The sequence below is a fragment of the Nyctereutes procyonoides genome, unplaced genomic scaffold, assembly GCF_905146905.1.
Source record: "Nyctereutes procyonoides isolate TBG_1078 unplaced genomic scaffold, NYPRO_anot_genome, whole genome shotgun sequence".
Lineage (NCBI taxonomy): Eukaryota > Metazoa > Chordata > Mammalia > Carnivora > Canidae > Nyctereutes > Nyctereutes procyonoides.
The window spans coordinates 54,435,851-54,462,674 of record NW_026575126.1 but is presented as its reverse complement, the minus strand read 5'-3'; the positions used below and the strand labels follow the sequence as shown (position 1 = coordinate 54,462,674).

Here is a 26,824-nt window from a genome sequence, read left to right as displayed (position 1 = left end):
TCTGATGCTACCAACAGGGAATCATGAGTTGGGTAAGTGCTTAGGTCACAAAGGGGGTCTCAAAAAGGACAACAATACTACTTGAGGGAAGGTACCTTTTTTCACAGACGGTGCCCCAGATTCTTCGGCTGGCCAAAGAGAGCCACTCAATCCGTCTCTCATACATCCGCATAGCTCTGCTGAGCTGTTTCTGCAAACCCATGGGCCACACAGAGTGAGAGACTGACCAAAGGATGTCCAGTTAAAGGGTCTGTAGGGGGAGGTTGGCTTCTGGGGGTGGGGACATGGATATCCCAGCAGTATAAACATTCCACTGATGATGAGTCTGCCACAAGACCAGGAAGAGAAGAGTCCACATATTTCATTGTCTGGAATAGGAGAGGGAGTAGATCTTGCCCCAATAGGTTAGAAACTTTTGTCTGTTTGACAGGTCCCTGCCTGGAGAGCAGGTAGAGGAAGCTCCAGAGGTACCTAGAGGCAGAGCACAGTCTATTTATAAGAGGGAGTTCAGTCAATGGCTTGGTCTCCACATTCCACGGCACCTTCCTCCTGTCCTCTCTTCCCAAACCCCATATTCTTTTCTTTTTTAAAGGATTTTATTTATTTATTTGTGGGGGGTGGGGAGAGAGAAAGAGAGAGAGAGAGAGAGAGAGAGAGAGAGAGAGAGGGAATGAGCAGGGGGGAAGGGCAGAGGGAGAGGGATAAGCAGACTCCCAGTTGAGCAGGAAGCCCAAATGGGGGCTCGATTCCAGGATCATGACCTGAGCCGAAGGCAGACACTTAACCAATTGAGCCACCCAGGTGCCCCCCTCACTCCCCGCCTGCCAGACCCCATATTCTGACCAATTGGACCCATTACTAACCTGGTACTCATAGAGGAAGGGCGGGTCCACGTGAACATTCTTCACTGTCCCGTCATGCCATTCAAACTGTACCATTGCCTTCTGCACACAGATGTGGCCAGGATGGGCAGCAGGTGAACAGAGCACATGCGGGAAATGATTTTAAGTTTAACTTGGGCACCGGGTTTCTCCCAATCAGATGTGTGAGAGGGAAACGGGCTTTGAGCACATCTGGGGCTGGATTATGCCTCCCTGGTTCAGCAGCAGAAGGTTCAGGACAGTGATCCCTGAGTGCACCACACCTGACAGCAAGCCAGGCTGCCTTCTGGGGGTGGGGGTGGGTGGGGGAGTCTTCCAAACATCAGAGTCTTAATACAAGACATGGTTGGAGGGTTTGAGGTAGCAGCATTGGAGACCTTAAAACACACTGGCCAGGGGTTCTTAGGGTTGGGAACCCAGACAAGCCTCCAAGGACACTTTGAAAATCTAATTTTTCATCCTTCGCCAAGTTGTCACATCCACCCACCTACTCACTCATCAATCTGCTGCTACAATTCTCTATCCCTCTTCTCTTTAGTTCTTCCATATTTCCATTGAACTTCTTCCTCTTCACCTATTATACCTTCCTTCTATTTCTCTACCCTTCCATCCTCTTCTATTCATACTTCTATATGTTCACGTTTCCATCCTTCCTTCCACCAGGCAGCTGTCCAGGGAATATGCACCAGCTGCTTGCATGTGTTAGATATTGGGGATATGAGATTGGGGAAGGGCGGTTTGTTCTTTTAAAGGCTCCTACTCTGGCAGAGGTGTAGGCATGCACCAGGGGCACATGCTAACACATTACAGGAGGAGCTAGAGCAGAAGTGTCTGCCAGGTACAGTGAGGACATGATGAGAGCATGTGTGTTCTGCATGCCTGCCAGACAATCCTCGCAGAGGAGGTGACTGCAGAACTTGACGTGCTCACTCTCGCCCCATCTCCCAGAGCTCATTTTCAAATCTTTGCAAAACAGTAGTTGGGGTATATCTGTTGAGAGTTTTAGAGTCCTGGGTGGAAAGCCTGCATCCCACCCCAGGACCCCAGACCTCTGCTCCTTGTGCTCTGACTTATGATTCTTATTTCCTGAACATTTAAGAAGGGAACTGCCACAGAGGAGCCCCCCTGCAGAGGAATGGAGAGAACTCTGAGTTGGAGTTACCTCATGGATAGTGGAAGATACTGTTTTCTGGAGAATAGGCACAAATTCCTCCACAGAAGAGAATGCGTTGGGTGCCAGAACCTGATAAAGGCTTAGCTTCCTGGCTGTAAATAAAGGGTGGGACTTAAGATGCAACTCTGGAAGCCCCAGAGGGCTCGTGCCTTTTCATCAGTCACCTGAATCCTGGGGTCTGCCCTCTTTTAGGGACTTACCTTTTAGGCCATTGATCTTTAGCCATTCTGCAGAAGTCTTGTCCAAGTTTGGGAACTCAATTGTGAGGGGACCCTCATGCTTTGGGGGTTTAGGCAAGAGACCTGTGAGTGGCCCTTTTGAAATCTCTGTGGAAATCTAAATTAAATTTAAAAGCCCTCATTACAAAATCATATTTTAGAACCAATAAGTCCTTAGTCTCCCCGTCCCACCCAGTTCCACTAAGTGGAGCATCTGAAAACATTACCTGATAAATTAAAGGCAGTTCTATCTTCTCCTCCAACCAGCCCCATCCCCTTCTCTGGAGATGGCTGGAATTTCCAGGGAAAGAAGTAGATGTCCCCAGCAACTTGCTTCCTCTTTGATTTGTCTGTCTTCCTGGCCCCTTCCCCAACCCTTACCATCAAGATTGACACGGTAGGCTCCAAGATGGCGGGTGGCCCCTCCATGAGCTCCTAATGCAAGGCTTCGAAGAAGTAAAAAGTAACTCCTACACCAGATCATTTCAGGAGCCCTGGTCTAGCCTGGCCTCCCCTTGCACACATTTATAGACTGAAAGCCTTATGTTCTGAGATGTTAAGTCATAACTCCTGTATAAATAAGACACAGAACAGCAATCCCCAAACTTTAGACATCTGAGTACTGCCTTCAAGAATTATGCTGTATCTGAGTACCACTGTGCTGTTATTTAGATTTTTTAAAAAAAAATTTACTTTTTTATTTTTAATGATTTATTTATGTGGTAGAGAGCAGAGAAGCAGAGGGAGAGGGACAAGTGGACTCCATGCTGAGCATGGAGCTCAACTCGGGGCCTGATCCCACAACCCTGAGATCATGACCTGAACCCCAAATCAAGAGCCAGATGCTCAATTGACTGAGTTACCCAAGTGCCCTTAAAGATTTTACTTTTAAGTAATCTCTACATTACAAAACCCTGAGATCAGGAGTTGCATGCTCCACTGACTGAGCCAGCCAGGCACCCCTAAAATTTTTTAAAAATAAATCAAATATGAGGGTGTCTGGCTGGCTCAGTTGGTGGAGCATGTGACTCTTGAACTGGGAGTTGTGAGTTCAAGGCCCATGTTGGGTGTAGAGATTACTTAAACAAATAAAATCCTTAGGGGCACCTGGGTGGCTCAGTCAGTTAAGCATTCAAATCTTGATTTTGGCTCAGGTCATCTTGGGGTTGTGAGATTGAGCCCCACATGAGCTCTGTGCTGGGTATGAAGCCTGCTTAAGATTCTCTCCTTCTCCTTCTGCCCCTGTCCCCAACACTCTCTCTTTCAATATGTAAATAAATCTTTAAAAATAAATAAATAAATAAAATCTTAAAAAAAGAAAACAAACCCAATATGTACCTTTAAAACTTTTTGTTAATTTGATTTAATTTTAAAAATTGACTCCCTTTATTGTACTTAAATAATTTTAGAAAGAAGATGTACTGGGGCACCTGGGTGGCTCAATGGTTGGGCGTCTGCCTTTGGCTCAGGTCACAATCCTGGGTTCTTGGGATCGTGTCCCACATCGGGCTCTCCACAGGGAGCCTGCTTCTCCCTCTGCCTATGTCTCTGCCCCTCTCTCCGTCTCTCATGAATAAATATATAAAATGTTTAAAACCCCCCACCACAAAAATAGGTGTATTACTACTGTAACGAGCTAGTTTTAAATGCACATTGAAAAAAAACTAATCCACTTGTAATTATCTTGTAATTATCTTGCAAACTGTGGGTAATATGTGCGTTGCACTGTGGGAAACTCAGGTTTTGGCATCAGGCAGACCTGGGTTCAGCTCAAACTTGTTCTATCTCTGGGATCTGAGGCAAATTAGCCTTTGGACTTCAGTTTTCTCAGCAGTAAAATGGGGGTAATACTATATCTACAGCAGACTGTTGTGTTGAAATAAGACATTTAAAGAATTAAGCATTGTGCTTATCTTAGAATGAGCACTCAGTAAATGAGAACTATTCTAATATAATACTAAGAGTTGGGGTGCATGGGTGGCTCAGTTGCTTGGGCATCTGCCTTCAGCTCCAGTGATGATCTCAGGGCCCTGGGATCAAGCCTTACAGTGGGCTCCCTGCTCAGCAGGGGGTTTGCTTCTCCCTCTCCCTCTGCCTGCGCTCTGTGCTCTGCCTCCTTGTGCTCTCTTTCTCTCTCTCTGTTAAATAAATAAAATCTTAAAAAAAATTACAGTTTTTGTGATTTACAGATACTCAGTAGAAGAGCTGGGACTGAAATGTAACGTTCCAGTTTCTAGGCGCTGTGCTCTCCCACCCCATCCAGCCAGACCAAGACATCTTGTCTGTCCCATCTGCACCCTCATTTGGTGGAGCTATAAATCCATTCTCAGTGCCTCCTGTCTGCAGTTAAGTTTTCTGCGTGGACTAAACAGCTCACAGCTTTTATGGTGCCACTTCCATGAGTTGGCCGAGCTATTTTGCTGTCATTATATTAATCAAGTCACCAGCAGGGACACTTGCCCTGAATGGCAAAGACCATCTTCAAGATAGCTCACTCTGTGTGGTGAGGTTTCCATCCTCCAAACTGGGGGTTAGGGCAGGGACAGTGGGAGGTGGGTGGGGTGGCCGGAGCCTGCTGGCCTTTCTCTGAAATACGTTTTTCAGATAGAAAATCCATGAGGGGGACGCCTGGGTGGCTCAGTGGTAGAGCATCTGCCTTCAGCTCAGGTAGTGATTCCAGGGTCCTCCACTGAGTCCTGCATTGGGCTCCCCATAGGGAGCCTGCTTCTCCCTCTGCCTACGTCTCTGCCTCTCCCTCTGTGGCTCTCAGGAATAAATAAATAAAATCTTTAAAAAATCCATCAGAATCCTTCTAGCACAGGGGAGGGCCCACCCAGAGCTGCAGGGTACAGTGAAGGGCAGGGCTTTGCCTTGTTTCTCTGTGAACACACGGGGGTCTTGGCAACCATATGCTCAGAGAAACAGGTGGGAAAGGAAGATGGGAGTGAGCCAGCTCCAGAATCTTTGCCTACACCACCTACCTCCTTCATCATGCCGGTTAGCTCCTCACAGGGGGTTCTTTGGCGCAAGGCTTGGATGTGGCCCAGGAGGCTCTGGGCTTTCTGGATTTCTGCCAGCAGCTGGTCCATGTCCCAGCTGGTGTAGACCTGGGGGTAATAGGAGCAATCAGTCATTAGAGGTCACTTGGCTACTAGCTGTGGCCAACACAGGAAAGGGCAAGCAGTCATATCACTTCCTAAAGCTGAGTGGTGGGTTGGTTAAACTAGACATTATAAACTAGCATCCATGTGCCAGATAGAGCCTGGGAACGTGTTGTGTTCCATTTAAACAGTATTGGCCTGCAGTGTTTTTAAATAACTGAAGAAAATCCTCACCTTAAAGATATGAAGAAACATTTTACACTCACTAGACTGGCTATAGCCATAATTTAAAAAGGACTATACCAAGCATTGGTCAGGATGCAGAGACCTGGAACACTTGTGCTTTACTGGTGGGAAACAGATTGGCGGTTTTACCACTAAAGAATTAGACACAGAATTACCACCTAACCCAGCAGTTCCACTTGTAGGTATATACCCAAAATAATTGAGAAAGGGGACTCAGGTACTTGTGCATCAATATTCATAGCAGTTCACAATGGCCAAAGGCTGGAGACAGCCCAGGTGTCCATCAGCTGATGAATGGACAAACAAAAGATCTAGACAATGGATCAACTGTAAAAAAAGAATGAAGCTCAGAGACAGGCTTACAACATAGATGAACTTTGAAAACATTATGCTAATGGAAAGAAGACCGATACAAAAGGTGCATGATTCCATTTATAGGAAATATTCAGAATAGGTGAATCCAGAGAGACAGATCAGTGGTTTCCAGGAGTGTGGGGGAGGGGAAATGGGGAGTAACTGTTTAATGGGCACAGATTCTTCTTTTAGGGGGATGAAAATGTTTTGGAATTGGATAAAGGTGGTGGTTGCATAACCTTGTGAATGTACTAAGTGCTGCTAATGGTTCACTTTAAAGCTGGCGGCGCCTGGGTGGCTCAGTCACTGGGAGTCTGGCTAGGGTCATAATCAAGGGGTTCTTAGATAGAGCCCCACATCTGACTTCCTGCTCAGTGAGGAGTCTGCTTCTCCCTCTTCCTCACCCCCCTGACTCCCACTCGCTCCCTGTCAAATAAATAAAATCTCAGAAAAGATAAGTGATTAGGGACACCTGGGTAGCTCAGTGGTTGAGCATCTGCCTTTGGCTCAAGGTGTGATCCCGGGATCTGGGATCGAGTCCCCGCGTTGGCTCCCCACAGGGAGTCTGCTTCTCCCTCTGCCTGTGTCTCTGCCTCTCTCTGTGTGTCTCTCATGAATAAATAAATAAATCTTAAAAAAAATAAAGTGGTTAACTTTATGTTATGTGAATTTCACCCTCATTTCATTTTTATTTTTTTTAGATTTTATTTATTTATTCATGAGAGACACAGAGAGAGAGGCAGAGACACAGGCAGAGGGAGAAGCAGGATGCTTGTGGGGATCCTGGTGTGGGTACTCGATCCCAGGACCCCAGGATCACGCCCTGAGCCGAAGGCAGACGCCCAGCTGCTGAGTCACCCAGGTGCCCCTCACCTCCATTTTAAAAGAAAGTACAGAAGTCACACATACACACAGATCCAGATTTCTGGTTCAAACAATTGGAAGACCTGGCAGCATGGGGGTCACACTCCTACAGAGCAACAATGGGCTGGGGCTGAGCAGGGGTGCCTCCCTAGAAGGGGCAGGCGCTATCTAGTCCTCCATAGCCCGACGCACTCTCTGCTGTCCCCTCTGAGTCAGCTTAAGTTTTTTGTTATCCTTTTGCCATTGTCTTGATCATATTAAAATAAGACAATGAAATTTATTGCACTTATATTTCTACCAAGAAAAACAATAGAGAAGCCAAGATGGGCACAGGTTTTAAGGTAAAAGATTTGTTTTTCTTTTTCTTTTTTTTTTTAGAGTTTAGAGACAGAGTTGGTGCTTGGCAGGTGCACATGAGAATGGGGAGGGGCAGAGGGAAAGGGAAGGGGAGAAGCAGACTCCAGGCTGAGCAGGGAGCCCGACTCCCCACTGGATCCCATGACCCTGAGATCACGACCTGAGCCCAAACCAAGAGTCAGACACTTAACTGACTGAGCCACCCAGGTGCTCCTAAAATAAAAGATTTCTTAAACCAGTTAGTTTCATTCATTTACTGTACTTTCCTAGCCCTTGTAATCTGTGGCCTCCACAAACAAGAGTCTGGGAAATGATGTAACCAGACAGGGTGTAAACCAAGGAAAATGTTGTTTGACCTTGGCTCCTTGGTATGAAACGGTAGATTCTGTGACACTTGAATACTGTGAGATGCAAATATTCACTGGCTTATGGCTATTAATGGTTTCAGGCAAGACACAGCCTGTGAGCTGAACAGATGGTTGGATTCTCAATCTGCCAAATGGCTCTACACACACATTTGCTAATTGTTATCTCCATTGTGGACACAGGGTGCGTGATGCTATTATTAATCGGGACAAGTGGACCCTGAACTTTATGGTCAACTAATATTCGACAAAGGAGGAAAGACGATCCACTGGAAGAAAGACAGTCTCTTCAATAAATGGTGCTGGGAAAATTGGACATCCACATGCAGAAGAATGAAACTAGACCACTCTCTTGCACCATACACAAAGATAAACTCAAAATGGATGAAAGATCTAAATGTGAGACAAGATTCCATCAAAATCCTAGAGGAGAACACAGGCAACACCCTTTTTGAACTTGGCCACAGCAACTTCTTGCAAGATACATCCACGAAAGCAAAAGAAACAAAAGCAAAAATGAACTATTGGGACTTCATCAAGATAAGAAGCTTTTGCACAGCAAAGGATACAGTCAACAAAACTCAAAGACAACCTACAGAATGGGAGAAGATATTTGCAAATAACATATCAGATAAAGGGCTAGTTTCCAAAATCTATAAAGAACTTATTAAACTCAACACCAAAGAAACAAACAATCCAATCATGAAATGGGCAAAAGACATGAAGAGAAATCTCACAGAGGAAGACATAGACATGGCCAACATGCACATGAGAAAATACTCTGCATCACTTGCCATCAGGGAAATACAAATCAAAACCACAATGAGATACCGCCTCACACCAGTGAGAATGGGGAAAATTAACAAGGCAGGAAACAACAAATGTTGGAGAGGATGCAGAGAAAAGGGAACCCTCTTACACTGTTGGTGGGAATGTGAACTGGTGCAGCCACTCTGGAAAACTGTGTGGAGGTTCCTCAAAGAATTAAAAATAGACCTGCCCTACGACCCAGCAATTGCACTGTTAGGGATTTACCCCAAAGATTCAGATGCAATGAAACGCCAGGACACCTGCACCCCGATGTTTCTAGCAGCCATGTCCACAGTAGCCAAACTATGGAAGGAGCCTCGGTGCCCATCGAAAGATGAATGGATAAAGAAGATGTGGTTTATGTATACAATGGAATATTACTCAGCCATTAGAAACGACAAACCCACCATTTGCTTCAACGTGGATGGAACTGGAGGGTATTATGCTGAGTGAAGTAAGTCAATCGGAGAAGGACAAACAGTGTATGTTCTCATTCATTTGGGGAATATGAATAATAGTGAAAGGGAATATAAGGGAAGGGAGAGGAAATGTGTGGGAAATATCAAAAAGGGAGACAGAACATAAAGACTTCTAACTCTGGGAAATGAACTAGGGGTGGTGGAGGGGGAGGAGGGGGGGTGGGGGTGAATGGGTGACGGGCACGGAGGGGGACACTTGTCGGGATGAGCACTGGGTGTTATTCTGTATGTTGATAAATTGAACACCAATAAAAATTAATTTATTAAAAAAATAATCGGGACAAGGACACTACTGGATGGACGGCTACAGAATTCATCATTGATTCAGAATTGATTGCTGTGGGTCCCCTGTAACAGCAAGGATGTATCTTGGAGAAAGACCTGAGGCAACTGTTTCAGACTCAACTTTGGTGGGAGCAGAGGTAGGGTGGAGCTCATGTTGATGACAGAGAGTCAGGATTCCACCAGCTAGGCTTTAAAAGGCCTCTAGGCTCTCTAGTGTGCAATTGACTCATCATGCACGCTGAGCAAAGGATCTCCCATGACTTCACACTGTCCCTGTTCTTCCCACCTTCATCTTAAACTGACTATACTTGTGCAAACCTATTGAAAACAGCGGGCAGGGAGTCTATGTACTTACATAGATAGCATGGTCTGTCCTGGCCCTGGTCGCCTAGACAGGGAGGTAGGAGGGGCAGTGTGTTGGCAGAAGGGCTTACCTCCGTTTCTGGGCTGTAGCAGTGGTAGTAGCCCCCAAGATGTTCTGCAAGGTTCTTTAGGACAGCCTGTAGGGATGGTGATAGGGTCAGCCCTCACAAGGGCAATGCCAATACTCCCATAAGCCTTCTCCTTGACTGAATCTCCCAACTGCCCAAAGGAGAGTCATATTCTGTTCCACAGCTTCAGGGGGCCTGTCCATGCATGGAGCCTCCAAGATGGCCCAGCTGGATCACTATGGCCAACCCAAAGGAAACATTGGAGAATCCCAGGTACTTACAAGGGGCACCTGATTGTTGCATTTGTAGGTGATGATGTGGGTGATGAGGCCCATTCCCATGGTTGATTGTTGGATATAGTCGGACAGAATTTCAGAAGGCTGATCTGGGCTGGAGAGGAGACAGAAGAACAGGGGGTGCCCCAGGTCAAATCACTTTGAGGACATTCCAGAGAAAAGCGGGACCATCTACCAAATCTAACTGGCCACCTGTGGAAGATGCAAGGTGGAGTGGACTGCAGGCCTGGCCTGCCCTGGCTGCCCTGCCCCAACACCCGTGGACAGATGGCCTGTGAACTAAGTCCTTCTCTCAAGTGTGTGTGAATTGTCCTGTGTGATGGCCTTTTCTCCAACACCAGTTTGGTTCCCCAACCCCGTTTGTGTGGTCTGTTACTCACATAGGAAAGGAGACCTACCAGCTTCCCATTATGGTCACCAGAGAATTCAGCCCTTTCAGGGTGAAGATCTTCCTCAGGGCTTGTAGCAGATTGCTGCCTCCATCAGGTTGCAGCTTCTTCACCCAGAGCTTGAGTTCCTGGAGGCTGAGGAGATGACAAACATGTAACCACGGTGCCGGGTTCAGAACACCCACGAGCTGGTTTCTGACTCACCATAATTCTTGAGGTGAATACCTTTATTCCCATTTTATAGATGACAAAACTGAGTTAGGACTTGCCCAAGGTGATATTGTAAGCAGCTGGCAACACTGGGATTTCAAACCAGGCCTGACTCAAGCCACTCTGCTACCAGAAGGTCTGAGCTAAGCTCCTTCTGTATGCCCCAAGCCACTACCAAGTCCCCCAAGTGCAGACTTAATCCCCTGGCCCCGAGAGGGCTCCAAGAGGGGGCACCATGGCCATGTGGTGGCATCTTGCATGGGCTGGGGTACACCCCAGGCCTAAGAGGGAAAATTATTTCACGCAGAGCTTTCTTGGTTAAATACCTCACATTGTTAACAGTGAGGGAGTTTTGCTCTTTCCATTTCTCTTTCCATCTGATCGAAAAAAATAAAAATAAAATTAAGAAAATCTTAGCTCATTGCCAGTAAGTCTGTCTTTCATTATGATAACTGTCAAGTCTCCCCTCTACATGGAGAGCAGATCCCAGGGCTACCACTTTCTCCAGCCGATGGGTTTCAAGTTGGAATTTGAGATCATTGTTTTATTTGCTTTCATTATACTTATTGTTATGGCTGCATTCTAATTACGGCAAGTGATACGGGCTTCTTGTTAGGTATTCATAGTTTCCTTCGATAATACATGTAGATGAAAAAAAATAATACATGTAGATGAGAGTTAATGTTTTAAAATAGTACATGTGGCAGAGATATGATCAAAATCACAAGTGGCCTCCAGGAGTGAGAAGCTTTTGCCTATGACCTCAAAGTGACTTCTAGGTCAAACATCCCAGAGATTGGGGGTCTAACTGGAGCAGAAACCACAGCTAAAACTGCTCTCATTCACTGAGGACCCCACCACACACCAGATGCTTATCCCTCACCTCATGGTCACAGTAGTTGAGTGAGGGGTAGGCATCTGGGCCTCACTCTGCTAAACAGAGTTCGAGGACTGGTCACAGCCACCCAGTAACTGTCATAGCAGGATGCAGAGCCAGTGCTGCTGGAACTTAGCTAGAAGTGCTGGGCAAGGGGACCTCCATCCCAGAAATACATACACGTGGGTTTTCCGGGAATCAGCTCTGGGCTTTGGTAGCCAATCCTGGTTCTGCCACTCTAGACACATGCCCTAACCCAAGTCCCAGTTTTTTCATCAGAAAAATGGGGACAAGAATCCTATTCCATATGCTAGTTGTAAGTATTGAATAAGATAGCACATGAAAAGTGCTTAGCATGGCACCTAGTACCTGGTGGGCAACCAAGGATATACTCTTCACAGGAAAGAAATTTTTACCTACTAGCATAAGAAAGTAGAAATTCTTTTTTTTTTTTAAAGATTTTATTTATTTATTCATACACACACACACACACACACACACACACAGAGGCAGAGACACAGGCAGAGGGAGAAGCAGGCTCCATGCAGGGAGCCCCACGTGGGACTTGATCCAGGGTCTCCAGGATCACACCTCAGGCTGCAGGTGGCGCCAAACTGCTGCGCCACCGGGGCTGCCCGAAAGTAGAAATTCTTACACATCATCCCTTGGCCCGCCCCCCCTCATGAATCCCCCCAAAAAAACCCAAACTAGAAGCTTCCAAATAAAGGACTAGTTAAATCACAGTACATTTATACAGTGGAATAATATGCAGCCATTAAAGAAGAATAAATTAGATCTGTGTGCTAAGAGAGAATGGTACTCAAATTAAGTGCAAAGTCAAAGTGCAGGATGGTGTGATGCCTTCCCGTTTATGTTTAAATAAAAGAGGACAAACATACCGAAGCATGTACGTGACAGGCTGTGGAAGTATGTAGAAGAAACAGTTATTGAGAGGTGAGACAGAGACTCTGCAATTATTTACCTCTCCATACTGTGTTAAATTTTAAATGTGTATTATCGTCAAAATAAGCAAACTATCTCTGCTAGTTTGCTGGACAAAAATGGCACCTTGTAGTTGTCTTGTCTTTTCATTTTGTGGATTGTTCACAAGAGTGGCCGCTTTCCCAAAGGTTACTGATCCCTGTGTGGCTGCTTTGCGGGTTGTCTCTTTGTAGTCACTCACCTGTCAGGGTCTTGGGTTTGCACTGCATTCATTCCAGAAAGATGCTACCATGCAGGAAGGTAAATGAACAAGCAAGCACCCTGGCCAAGGTGTAGTCACTCACGTGGAGGTGCTGACATCCACGGGGTCTGGCCAGAGGGCGCTGGTGGCAGTACCGAAGGACAGGACATACAGCTTCTCCTTGTGGCTCAGCTGCTCATCGATGAGGCTCTGGCAGACAAAGGGACATACTGGCTCCCGGAGCTGCGGGCCACTTGGAGCCTTGCCTCACTCCCCACGCTGGGGCTGGCCCCTCTGGACCAGGGTGTCAGCTGTGCTGGGACAGGGTCGCTTAATGGACCCAAGCTGACATTTGCTTCCTGCCCACTGAGTCAGAGAGGGGTGCGAGTGCCCAGGCGACCCATCCCAGCCTGTGTGTGGTGGGGGCAGAGCACAGATCCCCCTCACTCTCTCCCAGTGACTGCAGGCTGATGTCCTCTTCTGGAGCAGCTCCTTAGGGCTGCCACACACTTAGGTCATGCACTATGGGGGAGATGAGCATCTTAGCTACCCAACTCAACATGTGCTATGTTTGGACCGTTAACCGTGGCATCCAGGGAGGGAGGACAGAGGTCTGGGACAGTGATTTCTCTCCGAAGCACATGAGGTGGGGACCGAGCCATAGGGCACAACGGCAGCCTATTTGACACTCTCAAGCTATAGTGGATGAATATCCAACAGTAAGACAGCACCTGCCTCCCCCCTCTTCCTGGCTACCTAGAATTACATCTCTATGCCACCAACACAGACCTTGCTCTGGCTAATCTGCAACCAGCCCACCTGGGGGAATCTTTAGAAACTCAACCCTGAAGACTTGTTACAAAGGGGACAACGCTGTTTCCTGACATCTGCTGAGACCAGGAAAGGGGACCGAGTCTCGGATGACTAGCCCATGCTGAGTTCTACAAAGTGTCCTCAAACTATTGCTTTCAAAGCTCTAGGGGTCCCCATAGGAAAAGAACCCCTCCACGTTAGTTCACAGAAGCTACAGGTTTTGTTTTTTTTTTTTTTTCCCTGAGCACTTAACTTGCATGAATTCCTTTCATCCCATGGCAACCCTGTCAGGTGGCCACTATTCTCATCTGCATTTTACAGATGAGGAAAGGAAGGCACAGGGAGATTAGGTGGCAGGGTCACAGCCCAGAAGTAACACAGGTGATGGGGCTTGAGCCCAGTCATCTGGCTCCAGAGTCCTTCCCTTCTTTGCTATGGACAGGCAAAAGATAACAAACTAGCTCTTTGGTCCAGAAAAAGGTCTGGGACCCTGTGCTAAGCCATGCTGGACCCAGTCTAACTGATTACTGTTGGCACGTCCTCTTCCCAGGGAACTGGGGGCTCCTGTGGCCAAGTCTAGTTGGTCGGGCCTGCTGTGGTGAGAATGCTAGAAGCTCACACAGGAACTGAAAATGAGCTCGACATATTTCTTTAAACTGTAGGTGCTAATTAAGTGTGAATTGTTCTTTGCAAAACACCTCAGTTTGCAGTTGCTATAAACAAAGCCGGTTAGCAAGACTCACAAAAGGGAGGGGTGTGTGTGTGGGAGGTGGTTCCAGGTACTTCTCTTGCCAGACAGACTCACCAGGAAGTCATTTTGGAACTCCTCTTTCTGAGAGCCACTGCTCATGGCTGATACATCAATGACAATGGCGACTCTGGCTCCCTTGATGAGACCAAATGCCTAAAACCAAAGAGGGCAAGTGGAAGCAACCAACACAGCTCTGTGCTTCTCTTAAGCCTCTCACCGGGCACTTCTGCATGATGCAGAATTTGGAATGCACCCCCAACCTCCAAAAGCAGCAGAAGGCAGGCCCATTTTGTAGATGAAAAGGCAAAACCCATTGTCCTGATTTTAGTTCTGGGCCTCATCTGCTCCTATTTTGTAGTAGCCTGGTCTGCACAAGTTTTTTTTTTTTTTCCTAATATTTACAGTCCATTCTGATAAAGGAATACATGTCCATTAAAGAAAATTTGGAGATCACGGCAAAGCATCCTTTGCAAGATATCTTATCTAATCACATCAGCTGATTTGATTCTACTTCTCGACATCCTTATTTGTTTTCCGCCCACTCTACCAATCAAAGGCAGATGTGTCAAGCTGCCGAGGTATTTCTGTGAGCTTCTAATTATGTTTCTAACACTGCGCTCTACGTGCAGATGCGTTGGACTTCGCCTTGGACTGTTCGTCCTGTTACAGCTGCATTGTGAACTGGGATTTTCATTCACATGAGACAGATTGTTCTCTTGGGGCAGTGGGTTCCACTTAATGCTTTTTGCCTTAAATCCTGCTTTACTGCATTTTCCTGTTCAATTTGTTTCTCTGCTCCCACAGAGGAGTACTTTATATCTCTCACACCCTAATATTCCCTTTGAACGCTCCCTCAGCCAGGGATTTTGCCTCTGATTTCACTGAGAAAAGAAAGACAACCCAGAGTTTTGTTTTTATTTTTTAACTTTCCACACAGAACCTACCACCCTGCCTGCCCCCTTTGCCCACACACTTGGTCTTCTTCCCCCATTATGACGTTTCTACTGCAACTTCAAGCTCTAAGGCCAACCTTTGACTTCCGTTACCCACTGTTCTCTTGCCAACTAGGGGCTTTGCTGCTGTAACCATCCCTTCTCCTAGGTCACCAGCTCCTCCTATCTATTGTACCATTTCGATCATCATACAATCTACAAAATACTATTTCCCATCTGAAAAAGGAAAGAAACCTTTCAGGACCGCACCTGTCCCTCCTGCTTCCCTCATTTCCCTGCTTCACATTTTAGTGACACTTCCTTACCCATACCCAATTCTCTGCAACCCCTGGGGTTAGGGGGGTTAGGCTCCTGCCTCCTCACTCCCCCGAAGTTACACTTGTCAAGGTGAACCATGATCTCACTCTTGCCAAACCCAATGGTCAAATGTAGGTTCTCAGCTTCCTCTAATTGGCTTTCTTTAATTGGCTGCGTCAAGCAAGTTGAAGCACTTAACAAGTACTCTTGTCTTTCAGGACATCAGGTTTTTCTGCTTCTTCTACTTGCTGTCCAGTCCTTCTTACCCTCTCCCACCTCCCCGCAAAGTCTACATAGTAGAATGTCCTGGGAACTTGTTAGATGCAAAATCTCAAGTCCTACTCCAGATCTGCATCTAATTAGAGTCTGCATTTTAACAGCCCCCCCACCCTACTCCGCCCACCAAAAGGGATTTGGCTGCCTTGAATGTTTGAGAAGCACAGGGCTAGGGCTTCATCTTCTTTTCTCTTCCTTATTCATATCAGAGTTTGTCAAGCCCTGAATTACTGACATTTCGAGCTGGACAATCCTCTGCTGTGGGGAGCTGACCAGTGTACTGTAGGATGTTTGGCAGCTTCCCGGGCAACCTCCTATCTCACTCTTGACAACCAAACATTCCTGCAGACCTCGCCAAATGTCCCCTGGGGGCAAAACTGTCCCCTCCTCCCCACCCTGTTAAGAACCACTCTTCTGCATTCACTCCCTAAATGATCTCATGTGTCATGGGATTAGAACACCATTAGGACCCTGATGATAATCCAAAGTCCATCTGCAGACAGAGCTCTCTGGCAGCTCCAAACATATGCATTCAACTGCCTGCTCTGTGTCTCTGCCCAGATGTCTGGTAAGCCTCAGATTTCATATGGTAAAACCAAGACCTCTTGCTTTTCCTCCTCATACCTGGTCCTCTTGTGAATGGCATTCAACAGGCACCCAACCACTCTGGCCCCAAACACATCAGCAATCCATCAGCAGTCCTGCTGGCTCTACATTCAAGCCATGCCTTGAGCCCACCATTTCTCATTCCATCCATCCTAGCTCTTGAGCTGAAGTCACTACCATTCTGACCTAGCCTCGGTTCTCTACAGTCAATTTATGAAGCAGCCACAGTGATCTCTTGGAAACTTAAATCAGATCATGTCACCCTCCTGCTTAAAAGCCTCACCCGTGGAATGTGGAATGAGCTCTGAACTCTGCGAGGCCACCCCTGATTAGAGCCTCATCTCCTCCCCTCTCCTTCATATCACTCACTCTGTGCTTGCTACATTGGCCTGCTTGCTGCTTCTAGAACATGCCAAGCTAGTTCCTGTCTTAGAGCCTTGGCATTTGTTGTTTCCTCTGCCTGGAATGTTCTCCCCTAGATCTCTACATGAGAGTGCCCTCATCTCCTTCAGGTGTCTGCTCAGATGTCTCCTCCTTGACCATTCTGTTTAAATAGCCCTCTTTCTATCCTACTCTCTATTACCTTGCCTTGCTTTATTTTTCTTTATAGCACTATCACTAACTTGGCTTGCATAGGATTTGCTGATTATTCATTCTCTGTCTTCCCCCATTGGACTATAATCTCCATGAAGGTGGGACCTTTGTACTGGTCATGTTTCTAATCCTCAATCCTGGACCGGTGCCTGATATGTAGTAGTCATCCAATCAATATATGTTGAATTCATGACGCAAACAACCCAAATTCTGAGGCCTCCCAGAACATTACCAATCCTCAGGAGCCAAAAGGAGTTCAAGTGTGGGGCCAGTTCTATTCCTTTTACAATTTACAGAAACTGTCTTTAGAGATTTTATAATTGAAAGCATTCATTCTCTTAAACTTAGGCATTGGAATTCTAGACATTTATCCTGCAGAAATAACTGGGTAAGTACATAAGAGGGAATTGAAACCTGGTGATGCCAGATATTCCCATTTTTTAAGAGAGGGCTAAAAACAGACATAAACACAGAACACCAGGATTTTAAGTCTTGGCAACTAACTCGAGAAATATTTTTAAACTAGGAGGGCCAAGAAAAACATGGCTGTGGGCCAGATTTGCCAGCATGCCACTGGTTTTTAAGTCCTGCTTTTATCCTCCATAAATATGGAAACAGACACCCAGAGAAGTGAGGCCACTTGCCCACAGCCTTGCTGACAGTAGTTGGGAAGCAGGCCCAATGCTGGCCTGTCCATCACCCCAGGCTGCCTCAACACCCAGAGGACCCACAAATTGATTTATGGGTGATTGCTTCCCTGGGATCCAGCCTGTGCTTGTTTCATGGCTCTTTTGTAGCTCCATCAGAAAAGGGTATGGTGGGGCCTGCAGATGGCTCAATCACGTAAGTGTCAACTCTTGGTTTTGGCTCAGGTTGTGATCTCAGGGTTGTGACATCCAGCCCCAACCTGTGTTGGGCTCCCCACTCAGCATGGAGTCTGCCTGAGATTCTCTCTCCCTCTCCCTCTGCCCCTCCCACTCATGCTCTTTCTCAAATAAATAAACAAATCTTTTTTTTTTTTTTTAATTTATGATAGTCACAGAGAGAGAGAGAGGCAGAGACACAGGCAGAGGGAGAAGCAGGCTCCATGCACCGGAAGCCCAACGTGGGATTCGATCCCGGGTCCCCAGGATCGCGCCCTGGGCCAAAGGCAGGCGCCAAACCGCTGCGCCACCCAGGGATCCCTAAATAAACAAATCTTAAAAAAAAAAAAAGAATAAAACCAACCCAGAGGAAAGGAGAGCCCAGAGACAAAGAGATGACATCATCTGAGCCCATGGATACAGCTGTGTTTGGGTTTTTCATTTATGTAGGTTGAGAAATTCCTTTTTCAGCTTAAGTCAGTTTAAGTTGGAGGTCTGTCATTTGCAACTAAAAGAACTGTAACAAATACAGATGGAATGAGTAAAAGGGGGCAGAAAATGAAATCCTTGTCTCTTACCTTTCTGCTGCTTTCTGTGAGCCACTGGATTCTCTGTTGGTAGAGTTTAATAGCCCTGTCAAAACACGAAAGACTCATCACCTAAGGTCAGCTCCAGCACTGAGTGACAGGCACTTATGTGCATGTGAAGAAGATGTGGATGGGATTTTTGGGTACTGTCTTGCTCTTCTCAAATCTATACCGCCTCAGGTGAGACTTCCTAGTCACAGGGAGATGATCATAAATGCCCAGTAGAGGCAGTTCAGCCTCAGGTTCTCAGTGGACTGATTAACAAAAACCCCACTCAGTTTCCAAAAAGTAGTTGGGAGAACTTCTTGAACTTGCCCTATTGCAAACCATTCCAATGACTGGATAGAAAGCATGTAACAGGTGCTCAAGTTCAGGAATCATCACTTGAATTTAACTGAGCTGCCCTCACTGAGGGCAAGAGGTATTTGACAGCCTACAAAAGGGCAAGCAAGACCTTTGGATGTGAAATCATGGGGCAGTGGGTGGTGGGTAGAGTTTTAAGGTATACATGAGGGTAAATAGAACGAAGAGTATGAGCTTCATAATAAGATGTGCTGGTCTTTGAGAGCCAGCTGTGCTGTTTACTAGCTGTGTGACCTTTGACAGGTGTGGTAACCTCTCTGAACCTCCAACATAAAGATAATACCAGGACTCTACCCAAGTCAATTTGACAAAAGTCAGATTGCTGAAAGCCAATTCCCTAAAAATCAATTTGAATTAGCTGAATGGACTTGAACCTTCCTTAACATGCTTGATTCACGATTAAAACCAATCAACCAAAACATTACAAAATTTTTTAAAAACCTATTTAAACCTTCATACCCAATAAAGTTTGCCACACAGGTTATAGCTAAGGGGCAACTGGGTGGCTCAGTAGTTGAGCATCTGCCTTTGGCTCAGGGTGTGATCCCGGGGTCCTGGGATCAAGTCCCACATTGGGCTCCCTACAGGGAGACTGCTTCTTCCTCTGCCTATGTCTCTGCCTCTTTCTGTGTCTCTCATGAATAAATACATAAAATCTTAAAAAAAAAAGTTACAGCTAAAATGTTTTGATAAATCTGGCAAATTGGTCAGTTATCAACTGAATTTTGGATATTTGGTTTGAGAGTGATATATCTCCAGTTGTGATAATTAAACAAGATAATGCACACAGCCTTTAGTAGAGTTCCTGACACATTAATAAATTACAGGTATTAATTATTCCAGGCTTTTAAGAAACCCCAAGTAAACAGTAATAATGGATCATAGATTGCTACAATAGGGATGGAATATATATATATGTGCTCTGAAAATCTGGTTTGGGAGAGGATAGACTGCCTATTTTTGTTATACATTTGCAAAAGTATAAACCCAACCAATCTGTCATCGAAAGTGGTCACTTAACTATTACACCTAGAATGAAGGTGTGAGGTTTTACGTGCTCACCCAAAGGGCCCATGGATTTTAAAAGGCTAAGAAAAACTAGTATGATCCAATGTCTTTATTTGAGGAAAGAGGCATTTAGGACCAGATGGGGGAGAGACCTGCCCAAGAACCCAGAGATTGTTTTTCAAACAAACTTTTTTTTTTTTTAAGATTTTATTTATTGGGACTCCTGGGTGGCTTCAGTGGTTGAGCATCTGCCTTCAGCTCAGGGTATGATCCTGGGGTCCTGGGATCAAGTCCCACATCAGAGTCCCTGCAGGGAGCCTGCTTCTCCTTTTGATTATGTCTTTGTCTGTCTCTGTCTCTCTCTCTCTCTCTCTCTGTGTCTCTTATGAATAAATAAATAAAATCTTTTTTAATTAATTATTTATTTATTTTAGAGAGAGTCAGGGGGAAGGGGCAGAGGGAGAGAGAGAGAATCTCAAACAGACTCCATGCCAAGCATGGAGCCCAACGTGGGATGGAGTTGGATCTCACGACACTGTGATCACAACCAGAGCTGAAATCAGAGTTGGTTGCTTACTGACTGAGCCACCCAGGCACCACTGGACACAGTTACTTTCAGGCTGCTGGAATGAGGAAATTCCTGAGCTCTCATACTTACTCAGAAAGCCTTGATTCAAACTGGTGGATGATCTGGGTGGAGAAGTGCACTTTCTTCATCACACTGCTGCCTTCCTCCCTGAAGAAGCAAAGTCTTATGAAGGGGTCTCCCAGGATGGGGCAGGAGTGTGCAGGATCTGCAGGGTTGGGGTGAAGGGAAGGGTGCCAGACTCACAGCACAGCGGTGCCCTGGCTAAGCAGGTCAGCCAGGGTGAGCCTCTCAAACTGTAAACTGTGTGTTGAAAGCCAGTCTTCTGAGTCCTCCCAAGCCGAAGGATGGGTCTCATCTCCCTGAAGCCTCTGTGAGATGGAGCCAGAATCAAACAGAAAAGTGGGGAAAGAGGGCAAGGCTGAGGACGCCCTAGGTCCCCTCCACCCAGATGCCCAAGGCTTGCCAACTCCAGTGGGTCCTCCCTGAATGCAGTCTGTTCAAGAACTCAACTTGCGGATGCCTGGGTGGTTCAGTGGTTGAACATCTGCCTTTGACTCAGGGAGTGATCCCGGGGTCCTGGGATCGAGTTCTGAACTGGGTTCCCACATAAAGCCTGCTTCTCCCTCTGCCTGTGTCTCTACCTCTTTTTCTGTGTCTCTCATGAATAAATAAATAAAATCTTTTAAAAATCTTAAATAAAATCTTAAAAAAAAAAAAAAAAGAACTCAACTTGCTGAGGGAACTGAGGAGGCCTGTGTCCAGGGCCAGCTGCTCTGGAAATACCCATTCTCATCCCTCACCTCATCCCCAGTGTGTGGCTAGACAATCTGAGCGTTGCTTACCACATCTTGCCTGTGAGAGACTGAATATGAGAGACAGTGGCCAGACCACATAGGACGATAACACTCCGACCCACCACCTTGATAGCAACCAGTCCATGAAGCCAAACCACAACTGTAGCAACTGTCCCAGAAGGATCAAGACATGGTCAATGACCTCCAGCTTTCCTATTTTTGTTCCACATCCAACTCAGGACCCACCAGAGACAGCCAAATATGCCCTCAAAACCAATCATAGGAGATGCCTGGCTTCTAGTTAGCGCACTTCCAGCTTCCTCATGCCAACATTTCCCTTCTGGGCATACCTGAAGCTTTTCCCTTTTTCACTCTAAAGCTCTCCTACTTCCCTGCCTTTGAGTCTCTGCCAAACACAAGTGAAAGTGGCTGGCTCCCTTGCTATAAACTCTGAATAAACTTCCTCTCTTCTCATGTGGGTGTTCTTTATTTCCGTACTTGCATTTTCTGTATCTTGCCCAGAGTCCTGCCTTGCTATCAGTCTGATGGGTCCTCACCCAACATTGTCGGCTGATGGAAGAAGGAATGGGTTTATCCCATCTAGTCCAGAAGCCGAAACAGGAACAGCAGGTAGGAATTTTAAATACAGAATTCCCTCACCATCACAGGAGTCTGACCACGAGGACTGTGCCCCCTTGCTTATACTTAGGGACACCTGTGTCACTTTCACTGTGCCAAGCTCAGGATTTGGGTGGTGGCCTTGGTGGTGGAGCTGAAGTTGTTCTTGGCAATCATTCAACACTGGTGGTGCTTTCTGGAACCCAGAAGGCAGAGAAAATAGACTGGAGGCTCTAAGCCCATTTGGCCTTGATCACCTCTCCTGGGGGCAGGCATTTCTTTCTTCCCCCAGTAGGTGTTTCTGAGCCCTTCTATGAACTAGGTGCTGTCATTGGTGCTTGGGCTACAGTGTGAACAAGATAAAAATGTTCTTGCCTTCTTGGACTTACATTTTCGTGTGGGTAAGGTAAACAGTAGAGAAGAGATGAAATCAGTGTATGTAATTTCAGAAAAGAACAGTTCTAGTAAGAACATGGAGCAGGGAAATGTAATAGTGAGTAGGGTGGAGATGGGGAGGTCACTTCAGCTGAGGCGGGGGTAAGAAAAGGCTGCTGTGGGCGCCCCAGATGGCTCAGCGGTTTAGCGCCGCCTTCAGCCCAGGGCCTGATCCTGGGGACCCAGCATCAACTCCCACGTCGGGCTCCCTGCCTGGAGCCTGCTTCTCCTTCTGCCTGTGTCTCTGCCTCTCTCTCTCTCATGAATAAATAAATAAAATCTTAAAAAAAAAAAAGACTGAAATAAAAAAAAGAAAGAAAGAAAGAAAGAAAGAAAGAAAGAAAGAAAGAAAGAAAGAAAGAAAAGGCTGCTGTAAGCTGAGATCTGGAGGTTAAGAAGGAGCTGGCCCTAGGGGGCCTGGTGACTCAATTGGTTAAACAGCTGCCTTCAGCTCAGGTCATGATCCCAGAGTCCTGGGATCAAGCCCCACAGTGGGCTCTTAGCTCTGCAGGGAGCCAGAGCCTGCTTCTCTCTCTCCCTCTGCCTGTTGCTCCCCCTGCTTGTGCTGTCAAATAAATAAATAAAATCTTAAAAAAAGAAGAAGAAAAGAAGAGGAAGAGGAAGAAGAAGAAGGAGAAAGAGAAGGAGAAGGAGAAGAAGAAGAAGAAGAAAGAAGAAGAAGAAGAGGAAGAAGAAGAAGAAGAAGAAGAAGAAGAAGAAGAAGAAGAAGAAGAAAAGAAGAAGAAGAAGAAGAAGAAGAAAAAGAAGAAAAGGAGCCGGCCCTGTGCATAGCTAGGGCACCACTATTCCAGACAGGCATGGAGTGGGGAAGGCGTCGGACTGTTTGTAGAGCAGAAAGGTGGCCACTTGCAGTTGGAATGTGTAAGGTGACATGAAAAGGGGCTGGGAAGGTGTGCAAGGCCTGGTTCAGACAGGGCTTCCAGAGTAATCACTGTTGTGTAATATACATAAGATGTAAGTGTTGCCAGAATTGGGCATTACTCGCCCTGGGCATGGTATGGCATCATAAGGGAGGCCGGCTGAGTCCCACTACGATGGAGATTGCCCTGCAGCATCTGATGGCTGGGGAATGGGCCTGCGCACTGTTTAGCCCACCTGGACCGCATCCACATCAGACATGGCTGTGCCCATCTCCTGGGCACCTGATTGAACCCTAAGTGGGTGCTGCTTGGGCTTGTATCTTCAGGACTTTTGTAGTGAGTGAGGTGTTTGACAAAGGGTTGAAAACTGCAGATAGCTGATTGAGCTCCACTAGACAGGGTAGAAGACACAAGGAGAGTCCAGAGAAGAGCAGGAGAGAATAAAGGAGTGCAGTATGTGGGGTTCTCCATCTACTTGCTTTGTGATACTGGGCAAGTCCATGTGGCTCTTTTTTCACCTGTACAAGGGGCATTTGAGGCTAAGCCAGCACATAGCCTTGGGTGTCCCTGCATTAACAGATCTCAACAATGGTCCATATCTCCCCCTCAATGAAAATGAAATCCTGCTATTATATTCCAGCTAGATACTGTTGTAAGCCCTCGGTTCTGTGCCTGAGGCCTGTTCACTGCCCTGTTTCAAAAGGAAATTAGCAAGTAAAAGAAGTGCGAATAACAGTATAGAGCAAACACTTAAATCGTACTATCTGTCAAGCACTGTCCATATGTTAACTCATTTAATTCTACAAAGTAGTTTCCAGCATTACCCCAGAGAAACCGAGGCACAGAAAATTTAAGTAATTTTCCCAAAGTCACATAGTTGGTAGGTAGTACAGCTGGGATTCAAACCCAAGCTGCATAGCTCATATTACCAAACTGTGAGTATCTTTGTGAAGGATTGAGGGGGAACTGACTAAAAAGATAACTTTCTCATATGATTTTATGCTAATAATGTCCTGCCCTTGGACAGCACCACCTAAAATCATGGTCCCTATCTTGCACTTAGGGAAACGCTGCTTTACCTTGTATAAACAGTAGATGTCACTCTCTTCATCTTTCAGGACTCACCTGACTCCCTGGTTGATAACATCATGCATGGTAGACTGATAATTCACCTTTCTTCCATCTTACTTGCATTTGAATGTGAAATGACCCATCGTGTTTTAGGACATGGGTTTGATATTATTGCTATTTGAAGTCCACCATTACCACATGGACATGATAGATTTTCACTGTAGGGCCCACTGATTACATACTAAGGTATGGGCTTCATATAGAAAGTAGGAAGATCTTTGTTTTGAGGCAATCCTTTTTCTTTCCCCTGCTATTCATCTGTGAAGTAAAGGAGGTCCCAGCTGTAGCTGGTAAGTGTATGAGGGGTCCTTGTACGCCTGGGAAGTCATGTATTGGATATGAAATGAGATGAAGTAAAGACTCATATTATATCAACATCTGAAGTCATTGAAAAGAATCCCCCAGAATCTCCAGACTATTGACATTTCCTCATTTTCTTTTAATTAAAATTACTTTCCTCTAGTGCCAATACTTGAGAAAAGCAAAACAAGACCATTTTCCTGATTGTTTGATTGCATTAGAACTGAATTATTTTTGACAGATTGTCATCTCAGACATATAATCTTTAAACTCTCATGTAGATTAGGTAGGTGATTATAGGCCAGGCTTGCACCTAACTATCCCAATGACAATTGTTTCTGTGGTAAAGTGAATTCTGAGGTCTAGACCATCCATCTACCATCGTGGGAAAACAGTTTATCAACACATTGAGAGTCAGCCTAAAACCACAGTTCTGGTAATTCTAGAAGTTAATTCTCTTGCTGCAATGCTCTTGCCCTGATAGCACTTCCAGAAACTGATTTTTGGATCTAGGCTTTAGGAAATCCTGAAAGAAACACAAATCTCAGAAAGGGGAATTTTAGAATTACATTCTCTAGTCTTCAGGTTTTGCTAACATAGACAGTCTTCATATACTCCTGAATATTTAATGATATGACCAAGAAGGGTATAAAATTTCTATACACAGAATAGAGGTTCCTGTCACTTCTAAAGGCAGAGGATTAGAGGTGAATGCTTAATGATCATTTTCTATCCTGAGATCCTATGTGAGGAAAGAAACACCCAGAGTTTAACACATTCTGCATTCCCTGACTATGATTTGTAAGCAACATGACTCGGTTAAGGCACTGATGTTTTTACCAGTAAGTCTTGTGTCTGGTTAACATGTGTAACCAGTAGTCCATTGTCTGGATTTTGGTCAAGTCCATGGATATCCTTCTGGTCCAATTGCTTCTTTGGATCTCTGTCATTGTTTCTCCTCATACTACAAAACACACAGTGAGTGACTGATCAATGTCCCAGCACTAGACATTGGTTCCACATTGCCAGGGTCTCCAGAGACATTTTTATTTCTGTATTGTAACTGGGAAGGGTTCCTATAGAGTCCTGATAAAAGGTGGACTCCAGGTTCATAAGACATTTTATTCAATTGTTCAGGTAGTGAGAAAACTGAAGCCCCTGGGCGTGAGATGATGCCATGACCTTTTATCCAGTCTCACTTGGAGGCAGGTCCCCCCTCCCCCCCTCAACCAGAAGGAACAAAATGTGGTTGCTGTTGTTTTCATTTGAAAAATCAGAGAGGATGCTTACCAATGATTTTCCAGAAACTTATTATCATGACCATGGAAGTCATGAGTAATATGTGTAGCCATTATAAAAACACCCGGCACTTATTTTCCTGGGGAGAAAAGGAATACCAGAAAGAGAAAGATAAATGAGACAATAGCATAGAGACAATGGCTTTCACAGTATCTATAGTCAACTCAACTCTTCTGTCATTCATTCATTTATTCACTAAATGCTTTTCGAACACTTCCTAGGTGCTAGGTGCTGAGGATATGATGGTGAATAATGTAAGGGAGGCTTCTTTACTTTAGTACTTTTGACATTTTGGTCAGGGTCATTCTTGGTCGTGAAGCTGTCTTATACATTGTGGGATGCTAAATAGCATCCCTGGTCCTCCCTAATAAATGCCAGTAGCATACCTACCTCCCAAGTTGTGACAACCAAAAATGTCTATAAACATAACCTAACATCTGGGAGCACAGTCGTCCCCAGTTGAGAACCACTGAGCTAGAACTTCCATGCTAGAGGGGGAAGATGGATGTTAAAAAATGAAATATAATATATATGGAAATTGTGGCACGTGCTAGGAAGGATGTGAATAGGATGATGGGATGGAGAGTAATTAGGAAAGAGGTCTGGTTTGCATAGGTAGTAAGGTGGTCAGTGAAGCCTTGACCATGAGGAGCTCAGACCTTCGTGAAGGACAGGAAGGAGATGGCCTTGTTAAGAGTATGGTGAGGGCTGAAGTGGGCAGAGAAGGCAATGAGTGAGGGCTGACCCTGCAGCCTGCTCCTCACAGCTTAGAGTCAGCTGTGGACAGGAACAAGATGGATCAATCAGATCCTCTCTGGGAATTTGGAATAAGAGTTACGGGACCACCACGTACATTCAAAAGCAGGAAAAGCTGCTCTTCAGATAAAGGGGAGTGAGTGGTCCTTCCTGCCTTGGTTTCCTCGGGGCCATTCTCTCTTGCCTTCTTCCTCTCTCTGCTGGCTCCTTCCTGGTCTCCCTTCCAGAGTCATTTTTTCCCCTCTACTGGAGAATTTTAAGTCGGTATTCCTCAAGGCTAAACTATGCCTTCTCTACCCTTCTCTATCTTTTTTTCCTAGGCAGTCTTATCTTTCACTGTCCATGGGCCCCAACTACCATGTACATACATCAATGACCCCCCCCCCATGG

The 26,824-nt window shown here is 45.8% G+C and overlaps 1 protein-coding gene across 1 annotated transcript in view; it reads right to left on the bottom strand.

Annotated features, from left to right (window-relative positions):
• VWA3A (von Willebrand factor A domain containing 3A) overlaps positions 1 to 25,746 on the bottom strand; it is a 56,888-nt gene extending 31,142 nt beyond the window's left edge. Inside the window, exons 1-15 of the mRNA XM_055339304.1 lie at positions 25,670 to 25,746; positions 25,220 to 25,343; positions 20,464 to 20,588; positions 20,290 to 20,367; positions 18,252 to 18,306; positions 14,139 to 14,237; positions 12,624 to 12,730; positions 10,260 to 10,385; positions 9,847 to 9,955; positions 9,569 to 9,634; positions 5,255 to 5,380; positions 2,256 to 2,391; positions 2,044 to 2,147; positions 864 to 944; positions 96 to 190 (exon numbers count right to left, since the gene is read on the bottom strand). Of these exons, the coding sequence (XP_055195279.1) occupies positions 96 to 190; positions 864 to 944; positions 2,044 to 2,147; positions 2,256 to 2,391; positions 5,255 to 5,380; positions 9,569 to 9,634; positions 9,847 to 9,955; positions 10,260 to 10,385; positions 12,624 to 12,730; positions 14,139 to 14,237; positions 18,252 to 18,306; positions 20,290 to 20,367; positions 20,464 to 20,588; positions 25,220 to 25,343; positions 25,670 to 25,731 (1,493 nt within the window). The 5' untranslated portion in view covers positions 25,732 to 25,746. The remainder of the gene's footprint in view (positions 1 to 95; positions 191 to 863; positions 945 to 2,043; positions 2,148 to 2,255; positions 2,392 to 5,254; positions 5,381 to 9,568; positions 9,635 to 9,846; positions 9,956 to 10,259; positions 10,386 to 12,623; positions 12,731 to 14,138; positions 14,238 to 18,251; positions 18,307 to 20,289; positions 20,368 to 20,463; positions 20,589 to 25,219; positions 25,344 to 25,669) is intronic.
• Positions 25,747 to 26,824: the final 1,078 nt, after the last annotated feature.